At 39.0% G+C, this 10,785-nt stretch overlaps 1 protein-coding gene across 4 annotated transcripts in view; it reads right to left on the minus strand.

The window, feature by feature from the left end:
• LOC123513296 (nuclear hormone receptor HR96-like) overlaps positions 1-6,564 on the minus strand; it is a 35,414-nt gene extending 28,850 nt beyond the window's left edge. For 2 of the 4 annotated variants that reach the window (XM_045270379.1, XM_045270377.1), the window contains exons 1-3: positions 6,411-6,564; positions 5,945-6,066; positions 1,659-2,239 (exon numbers count right to left, since the gene is read on the minus strand). In XM_045270379.1, coding sequence (XP_045126314.1) covers positions 1,659-1,990 — 332 coding nt within the window. In that variant the 5' untranslated portion in view covers positions 1,991-2,239; positions 5,945-6,066; positions 6,411-6,564. Of the gene's footprint in view, positions 1-1,658; positions 2,240-5,944; positions 6,067-6,410 lie in introns of those variants that run through there. The other 2 variants (XM_045270378.1, XM_045270380.1) reach the window with 2 other exon arrangements.
• Between the last annotated feature and the right edge of the window lie 4,221 nt (positions 6,565-10,785).

Genomic DNA, 10,785 nt, shown 5'->3' on the forward strand with positions numbered 1-10,785 from the left:
GTTTGTAGTTTTTAAATAATAGGCCTAACCTTTGCTTAGATCCTACATATACCATGTGTACAGGTTCATTTTCTCTGCCTCTAAGTCTTTTATAGCAGTCTTCTAAAACTACTAAATAATTTAAACAAACTGAGCTAAAGTTCTGCCTCCCATTCATACTGTTACAATATAGATTTAGGAATGAGAAATAAACTAAAATGTTCTTATTCGTATGTTTTCTTCATTTCATCAACCAAAATACTCTTCCAGTTGTTGCAAGGAATTGGCAAACATTGACATTTGCAGCCCAATGCAGTGTTTATAGATAATCACGGCTGCTAGACACTTAACTGGTCAGAAACAACCCTTCTTAAGTAAGGACCCGAGGAAAAATCATTCTTAAGCCATGGTTTATTTACAAGCAAGGTTAAAGTAAAATTTTGCCACATATTGCAACTTTGTTCCTCAATGTGTAATTGAGACCCTTTCTATGGCCCTTTTTAGACCCTTCTTAAATACATACCCCTGGAAAAAAATATTCTTAAGTTTCATACTTTTGACTACCTATGCCCATTCTAACATCAAAAATCACTTCATTCTTGTTCTCAAAATTGTAATTGAAGGTCCGATTCAGGAGGGTTCAGGGGGTGCGAACCCTTCTTAAGTAAGGACCCCAGGGAAAAATCTTTCTTAAGCCGCGTTTTAGTTAGAAGCAGGGTGAAAGTCAAATTTTGCCACACACTGCAACTTTGTTCTTCAATGTGTAATTGAGACCCTTTCTGTGACCCTTTTAAGACCCTTCTTAAATGCAAACCCCTGGACGAAATTCTTCTTAAGTTTCATATTTCTGTATAGCAACAACACCTTCTCATCAGAATCAATTTCCATACTTGTTCTCAGATAGTGTAATTGACGGTCAATTTTGGAGGGTTTAAGGGACCTGTCCCCCCTAAATCCTAGGAATGTCAATCTTAAGAAATGCCTCTTATACTCTTTCCTAGTAAGGTCATTTGGAGGAAAGCATCAAACCTTTCGTTCCTGATAGTGTAATTGAATCCTGGCTAGCTCCCCAATTATGTCCCTGTGATGGCACACACATACAAACAGAGGAATATGTACTGTTACACTGTCCACTCAGTGCACAACACAGGAATGACCACCCACACCTCACATATGACACCCTACAAACAATATTCACTGATAACACTCATCATCTGGAGGAAGTTTGCGACTATGTTTATGCAATTCTGAAATTTCATAAATATTATAATTGAAAGATAGGGCAGACATTTGTATAGGTTAAACACAATGTACATGTATTATTTCAGTGATTTTTTTTTCATTGTTCTCTGTAATTAGCGGGAAAGTTCTTAAGCTAAAGGTAATTTGTTTTAATTATTAACGACTCTCTACATTAACGGCTCTCTACATTATGTGAATTGATAATTCAGTTTGGACGAAGTAGAGGTCAGACTAATATGCATTTCTCATCAATTTGTAATGCTACTTTGTCAATAAACTACTACTACTACTGCTAACCACAACACTACGCGCGCGCGCGTGTGTGTGTGTGTGTGTGTGTGTGTGTGTGTGTGTGTGTTTGGCGAGGAGGAGGAACACAAGAGAGAGAGAGAGAGAGAGAGAGAGAGAGAGAGAGAGAGAGAGAGAGAGAGACTCACCTTCCTTCAGTATTCTTCTCCTCTGGATGTAATATTGCCATTGCTTCTCTGACACTGAATCCCTGACAATCTATATCGTTGTCGTTTGAAATCTGCCGCCGCGTTGTTGTTGTTGGCGATGCTGGTGATTTCATTGTTGTTGTTGGCGGCGGTGCTGACAATGCTGTTTTTGTTGTTTCTATTGTTGTTGTTGTTGTAGGTGGTGATAGTGGCAGTGGTGATACTGATGTTAATGTTTTTGTTGTTGCTGGTGCTGGTATTTCTCTTACTGATGCTGTTTCTTTTGTTACTGGTGTTGTTATTGTTGTTATTGTTGTTGTTTTTGCTGACATTGTTGTTGCTACTACTGTTGTTGTTGCTGCAGCTGTTGTTGTTGCTGCATCTGTTGTTGTTGCAGCTGCTGTTATTGCTGCAGCTGTTGTTGTTATTCTTGCCTGTGGTGTGCATGGGGAAAGTGATGGAGAACTATGGTAGAAATACTTATGAAGAAGTGATTGTGAGTGATGTAGTTGGTGGTTGTAGTTAATCCTATGGTTGTTACTTTCGGTAACGTTCGTCCCAAGGTCATCTGTGCACTCCACCTGAGAATTAAATTAATACTATCAGCACTATGGTTGAGCGTGACACACACACACACACACACACACACACACACACACACACACACACACACACACACACACACACACACACACACACACACACACACACACACACACACACACACACACACACAGAGAGACGATGCAAGAGAAGTATAACTTATTTCTGGAAATATACAAAACAGGAGTCAGGGAATATGTCCCGAAATATAGACCTAAAGAAGAAGGAAAGAAAGATTGGTTTAATGCAAGGTGTGCTAGGGCAAAGGAGAAAAGAGATGGAGCATGGAAAAGTGGAGGAGAAATAGAAATCCAGTAAATAAGGAAAACTTCAAGGCAGCGAGAAATGAATATGTTAAGGTGAGGAAGGAAGAGGAAAAGAACTTTGAAAAGGACATTGTCGAAAAATGTAAGGAGCAACCAAAATTGTTCTACAGATTCATAAATGGAAAAATTAGGCAAAAAGAAACAATAGAAAGGTTAAAAGGAGAGAACGGGATGGTGGAAGACCCAAAAAGTATGGCAGAACTATTAAATAATAAATTCCAGGAGGTCTTTACTAAGGAATCCAAATTTGAAAGGCCACAGGGTAATAGAGACAGTCTATATGAAAGAGGTTAAAGTAACCAAACTTGAAATAAAAGAGTTAATGAAGGAACTGGATGAAGAGAAGGCAATGGGACCGGATGAAGTTTCAGGCAGAATACTGAAAGAATATAGGGAAGAACTAGCAAGTCCTATATACAACATCATAAAATGCTCAATAGAAAATGGAACAGTACCAGTAGAATGGAAAAGAGCCGAGGTGGTTCCCATATTACACGAACTAGTGTAATATGCATGATGTGTGAAAGAATAATAAAGAAGCAATGGATCGAGTTCCTTGAAGACAACAAATTAATATCAAATAGCCAATTTGGTTTTAGAAAAAGACGGTCGTGTGTAACTAATTTACTGAGTTTCTATTCTAGAATAGTTGACGGAGTACAAGAGAGAGAGGGATGGGTTGACTGTATTTATTTGGGTATAAAAAAAAAGGTGTTTGACAAAGTGCCACATGCAAGATTACTATGGAAGTTAGAGGAGAAGGGTGGCTTAAAAGAAAGCACATTGAGATGGATAGAAAATTATTTGAGGGAGAGAGAAATAAGGACGGTAGTTAAAGATATGAAGTCCAAGTGGATAGCAGTAGAAAGCGGAGTGCCACAGGGGTCAGTATTGGCACCAATACTTTTCCTCATTTATATTAACGACATGCCAGAAGAAGTGAACAGCTACATAAATCTGTTTGCAGATGATACGAAACTGTGCAGAGTTATAAAGCAAAAGAGGATTGTGAAATACTGCAAGAAGACCTAAATAAGATCTGGGAATGGAGTAAAAAGTGGGAAATGGAATTCAATGTGAACAAAAGCCATGTCATGGAAATGGGAAAGAGTGAAAGACGACCTGTGGGAATCTATAAGATGGGAGATGGAGTAGAACTGGAGAAAGTAAAAAGGAAAAGGACTTAGGAGTGACGATGGAAGAAAACAATCAACCAGTAAGCCATATTGATAGAATTTTTAGAGAAACATATAATTTGCTAAGGAATATTGGAGTAGCATTTCACTACATGGACAAAGAAATGATGAAGAAATTGATAAGTACTATAATAAGACCCAGATTGGAATATGCAGGAGTAGTGTGGACCCCTCATAAAAGAAACACATAAGGAAATTGGAGAGACTACAAAAATGGCTACAAGAATGGTTCCAGAATTTGAAGGGATGACATATGAGGAGAGACTAAAGGCTATGGATCTACCAACCCTGGAACAAAGAAGGAGAGAGGAGACCTGATACAAGTTTATAAATTGATCAACGGAATGGACCAAGTGGATAATGAGAAACTGATCCTGAGAGAAGAATATGACATTCGAAGCACAAGATCGCATAGTAAAAAACTGAGAAAAGGAAGATGTCTGAGAGATGTTAAAAAATATAGTTTCTCGCAAAGATGTATTGAGACGTGGAACAATTTAAATGAAGAAGTAGTGTCTGCAACGAGTGTGCATACTTTTAAAGTAAGATTGGATAAGTTTAGATATGGAGACGGGGCCACACGAGCATAAAGTCCAGGCCCTGAAAAATTACAAATAGGTAAATACAACTACTAAGCGTTTCAGAGAATTTGAGGGCACGTTTTTCTAGAATAACTTTGTAAGGAACACGCATATCATTATGAAATTTTGCCACAGTGTATTTGACACCCCCTAATATCCCAATGTGTCATGAATCGTAAACAGTATATAATAATGGCATTTCTCCCTATGAAAATAGGAGAAAGTCACTTATCCCTCACGAAGAAACGGACAAGTGGTGAGAAATGGTGACGTATTACTATTTGTGACGTAGTAACAAGCTCCACCCACATAGTCCCTCTCCCTGCTCCTTCCCTCCCTCTAATCCATCCCCCTCCCCATATTTCGCTCCCTTCCTCCCCTCCCCTCCCTTCCCCTCCCTGTCTATATATTCCCCTACCTCCTCTCTCTCTCTCTCTCTCTCTCTCTCTCTCTAGGCAAAGAGTGTCAAGGAAGGCAGGAGCTGCGGTCCTGCCTTCCTTGACACTCTTACACTTTCACAAAGGCCTGGGTTTCAAGACCCAACTCTAGTATCCTACAAGCCCATCCAGCCATCGCGCTGGTAAAAATAAAACAACATCTCTCTCTCTCTCTCTCTCTCTACGTCACCATTTCTCACCACTTGTCCGTTTCTTTGTGAGGGATAAGTGATTTTCTTCTATTTTTATAGGGAGAAGTGCCATTATTATATACTGTTTACGATTCATGACACATTGGGATATTAGGGGAGGGTGTCAAATACACTGTGGCAAAATTTCATAATGATATGCGTGTTCCTTACAAAGTTATTCTAGAAAAACGTGCCCTCAAACTCTTTGAAACGCTTAGTAGGTAAATACACAAACATCCTGCGTAGGTAGGACGATGGTTAACGCGTTAACGCGGTCGACTCATAGTCGGGAGGACCGAGTTTCGAAACTTTGAATCCCATATCTGGTGAGAAGTCTTTGAGAGAACTAGCAGTGATTAGAGGACTGGTGTAAGTCGGAAGCTGTGATCGCTGCTGGGTAGGATGAACGAGGACTGAATTGAAAATATACATGGAGTGGTCGTAATCAACTAGATTGATCTTGTGCCACGTGGCAATCTGAGTATCATTTAATTTATATATATATATATATATATATATATATATATATATATATATATATATATATATATATATATATATATATATATATATATATATATATATATATATATATATATATATATATATATATATATATATATATATATATATAGAGGAAGTTTTGTCGAGAACAATAAAAAGAGAAAAAAAGGTCCAATTAGTTGCCAGTCTCCACAGAGTCACAAATGTCTCTATATCCTATGGTATTGGCCGCCCACGACAGCTGAATGTGCAACGGGACAACGAGCCTGTTCCGTACCTTTTGTATCATATTTTGACAGGCAGCAATGCAACCCTTTCCTGCTGCCTACCCAACGATGATACAATAAGGAGATATGCAACAAGTGCGTACGCGGCTTAAAAGAAACCAATTAAGTATATTAGTAAATTTACAGTATAATATCAACAAACTTTAATGGAAAATTCTCACCTCTCTTTTGATGTCTAAGGAGAAAACATCAACCAGGTTGGGATTGGAGCCCCTTCCCTCTCCCGTTCTGTGGAGGGAAGGAGAGGGTGGGAAAGTAGAAGCCAGGTGAGGAAGATCACGGTCTGAAGAATGATGGGAAAAACATTAAATTTCTTGAGAGCAGTAATATCGACTAAGTCGATGGTAACAACGTAATAATAATAATAATAATAATAATAATAATAATAATAATAATAATAATAATAATAGTAATAATAATAAAAATAACAATAATAATCAGTAATAATAATAACAATAATAGTCATAATCATTAGAAAAAAATAATGATATTAGTAATCAATATAATTCTCTCTCTCTCTCTCTCTCTCTCTCTCTCTCTCTCTCTCTCTCTCTCTCTCTCTCTCTCTCTCTCTCTCTCTCTCTCTCGTGTACTATACTGTATTAAAAATTCTGAGTTTTTACTCACCTTCCGTGTTTCTGTTTCTGCTCGCTGGAGAGTTTTCTACATATTCGTAATCTCTGAAAAATCGTAAGGAATATGTGTGTGTGTGTGTGTGTGTGTGTGTGTGTGTGTGTGTGTGTGTGTGACAAAGAGAGAGAGAGAGAGAGAGAGAGAGAGAAGAGAGAGAGAGAGAGAGAGAGAGTTTAAAAGTTGTATTATGAATATTTACATAGTTTTATATTTAGATAATACACACTCATCATGAAAAGAGAAAAGTTTAAATGTGCATTTGCATAATCACGTACATGTGCAAAGTCATAATTATCTTAAGCCTTCTGTCATTTTTCAGGCTCCAACAACGTATGAATTAGAACATTTACGAAGCGGTGCCCTAGAACTCCTGACAACGATTTTCCTGTGATTTCAGAAATGAGTAGAGCAAACATTGTTTCGTTCACTGCAATAAAAACTGGGTTACTTCACTAATCCTCTGAACACAGTCTTTCAAGCTAATGAAACTTTTATCATGGTTCTACATTAAATGTCCTTGATTCGTCGATTAAAACTAAACTGTAGTTTTCATTTTTCTCTTGATCAAACAATTTAGTTTTGAGTTTGTTGTGTATTTGCTTGATTTCTTCCATTACAGTTGTTTATCTCTTATCTTTCCATATAATTAACGCCTTATGTCGTATGTCTATAAGGATATAGGAAAGAAGACTCTACTCACTTCTTGACAAGATAGAATCAAAAGCTTCACGCCTCATCAGCCCATGATAGTCATTGATTACAAATGTATTGTGTAATTTTGGATATTCAAGAAATATTTGTGTGGATCATATCGTATAGTAGGTTTAGGCAATAACATTTTGTGCTGCTACATTTCTAATGAATATATTACCTAACTATTTAGGTAAGACCTTTGACACTGGAAAATCCTTCAATGTATACTACGTTCGGCGTGTTCTTGTTCTGAATTTGAGATAAATAAATGTTATAACTATGATATTTACGTCTTTGCAGCCATGATTTTAGAAAGCATGATGAAAACTACTGATGACTATAACTAGTTATACTCCTGGTACCAATTATGCATCACGTACTTTATAAGAAATACATTAATAATTATCATTATCAGGTTCTTTGGCATCACTTCGTATAGCAAAAATGAACATCTAAGAATGTCATATTTGAATAGAAAATTAGTAATTACATCTAAAACATGTAGAGAGAAATTGTACACACACACACACACACACACACACACACACACGTTACTTTTCATGGGTAACTAAAATTAGGGTAACCACATCTTCATGAAATCCGGGACGAATTTCATTCAAAATCGTGACTGTAACAGTTAATCCGGGACATATAGTAACCCAAAGTTTAAATGCACTTCACACTAAACTGTTACCACTAGTTTCGTAAATGTATATACCAATACATAATAGTATAATCAACATAAAATTCATGAGGAGACAGAATTGAATAATGATATAGCGCCGGTGTAGGACCCAAATCTTGTCCCCCTGCAAGATTCTGTCCCTACCCCACCCCAATGCAAATGCGCCACCCAGGGAAAAATGTCTTACGCAGCCATCAGTATGCCATGAGTCACCCTCATGAACATCAGGGCTCATTTGGACCTGACGGCTCATTTTTACCCGCTACAGCGACGGCGGGTGGTGTAGCAGTTGGAAATAATCTGTCAAAATTATCTGGTCCGGGACCTAAGAAACTTTAGCAACAGCGGAACAACCTCCAGCCATGAAATAATATCCATAAACACATAGAGAGGTATCGTTGCCATGGTTACGCGGTTGCTATCAGGTTGCTATCAGGTTGCTGATAACACCACCTGTTGAGGTGGTGTTACTGTCTTACATATACATTTATGTTCACAAAACCACATTTTTAATAGGTTTTTGTAAACCTTGCCCCGAAAAAAGAATTGTTTTGTAATGCACAAAATGAAATCTTACATGGAACACCAGAAATTAAGCAGAGATGAGATCGGCCGCAGACGTCAGCGACTCAGCATTTTCCTCTTCTTCTTGTGATCCTTTTAGCTTACGTGTGCTTTCACCACGATATTTATGTTTCCACTCCTCTTTTGCCTGCTATAACGGATATCACATCTTTGTACTCATATACGATCATGCCATTAGGATCACCTTGACTTTGTGGCTCTGTGTGATAGTGATTTTATAATGAAATACCGCTTCCCTCGGCATGAATTACTTGCTTTAAAACTTTTTCTGGCAGAGGAGGACTTAATGACTCAATTGGGCATGGAATTTTCATTCATACCCAAATTTTGCTTAACTTATTGACTATATTCACCAAAGCAAACTATTGTTACATAACTGGATGGGTTTTCAACGCTGCCAATTCCAACCCATGCTAACCCACTCTAATCTTAACGTTACCATTTCTCAACTATGTATAGTATAGAAATAAAACCTATTCCAGCAGTTAGATCAAGAAATAGAATAATACCCATACAAAACATAATGCACATGTAAATCACTAATGTTCGAACAAGGCGAACAGATCATTCATTTCCAACTACTACAAGAGACACGATCTGCATCATACACCGTCATTACCGCCTGAGCCTCGTAGTGAAGAGGAACAAGGAACGCACTCCTCACTGCCCGTTGTCCTTTCCTATCCTCCTCCTCCCACCCCAAGAACCTAACCAAGGATTCTAGGAGGATATACGGGTTCAATGGGAGGCTGGAGGAATCGATTAGGGATTGGAGCTATAGTGCTCCAAATCTAAACACGGTTTTCTGGCTGGACTCCGTAGGGAATACTAGGCATTCCAGCGCTGCCAAGTTTACGTGAACTATCGAATTAGAGCTCCGTGTATATAAGTAAGAGGCATATACAATCCTTTAACGAAAATCCAGTATCTTCAAATAATAAAAGAAAATGAATAAAACGAAAGTTAACGTTCCACGCTTACAAAATCCATAACACAATACCAAATACCGGCAGACATGTGTAACAGTGTTGCTGTGAAAACGTTATAACCTCTATCAACGTTCATCATAGTCCTTAGTAAGACAAATGGTGTAATAACTGTCTCCGCATTTAAATACGAATGAATATATAAAAATAAATAAGGTATTTCATATATAAAATAGAATATTTTTAACTCCATTCACGCGGCAACACTCATTACTGTCCAAGACGCGGCCTGCCTTAGACAAAGTGGGAGACAAGGTCACGTGTCACGGTGGTAGATACTCTACCTATCCCACCGACCCACCCACCCACCCACCCACACACACACACACACACACACACATACAGACAGTACGAATATAAGGATGGAAATAACTGTGTTCCAAATACAATACGAATGGATGTTTAAAAAATAAGGTATTTCATATTATGAGATAAAATATTGTTAACTCCATACACGCGGCAACACTCAGTACTCTCCAAGGCGCTGCCTGCCTGCGAGACAAAGTGGGAGACAAGGTCACGTGTCACGGTGGTAGATACCTATCACACACACACACACACACACGCCCGGTAGCTCAGTGGTTAGAGCGCTGGCTTCACAAGCCAGAGGACCGGGGTTCGATTCCCCGGCCGGGTGGAGATATTTGGGTGTGTCTCCTTTCACGTGTAGCCCCTGTTCACCTATCAGTGATGTAAATCGAGGAGTTGTGACCTTGTTGTCCCGGTGTGTGGTGTGTGCCTGGTCTCAGGCCTATCCGAAGCTCGGAAATAATGAGCTATGAGCTCGCTCCGTAGGGTAACCGCTGGCTGTCTCGTCAGAGACTGCAACAGATCAAACAGTGAAACACACACACACACACACAGAGAGAGAGAGAGAGAGAGAGAGAGAGAGAGAGAGAGATCATTAAGGCAACAATAAAACAATAATAATGATATTGATAACAATGAGGAGAGAGAGAGAGAGAGAGAGAGAGAGAGAGAGAGAGAGGCGGATATGGGAGAAGGAAGAGAGCGATAAATGAATTAGAGGGATGGGTCAGGTCACACACTACCTGACCGTTCAAATTCTGGGTGAAACGTGGCAGAGCTGGAATGCCTACTATTATTCCCTACGGAGCCCAGCCAGAAAACCACGTTTAGATTTGAAGCACTATAGCAAGAGATGGCGCGTAGGTCGCAGGTGGCAAGGGAGATGTGGATGGGGGGTTTCCATCAGCGGGGAAGGACGAGCGCCATTACAAGATTCAAACACATGTAAATCACTAATGTTCGAACAAGGTGAACAGATCATTCATTTCCAACTACTACAAGAGACACGATCTGCGTCATACACCGTTATTACCGTCTGAGCCTCGTAGTGAAGAGGAACAAGCAACGCACTCCTCGCTGCCCGTTGTCCTTTCCTATCCTCCTCCTCCCA

Source organism: Portunus trituberculatus, chromosome 35 (genome assembly GCF_017591435.1).
Source record: "Portunus trituberculatus isolate SZX2019 chromosome 35, ASM1759143v1, whole genome shotgun sequence".
In the NCBI taxonomy this organism is placed as follows: domain Eukaryota; kingdom Metazoa; phylum Arthropoda; class Malacostraca; order Decapoda; family Portunidae; genus Portunus; species Portunus trituberculatus.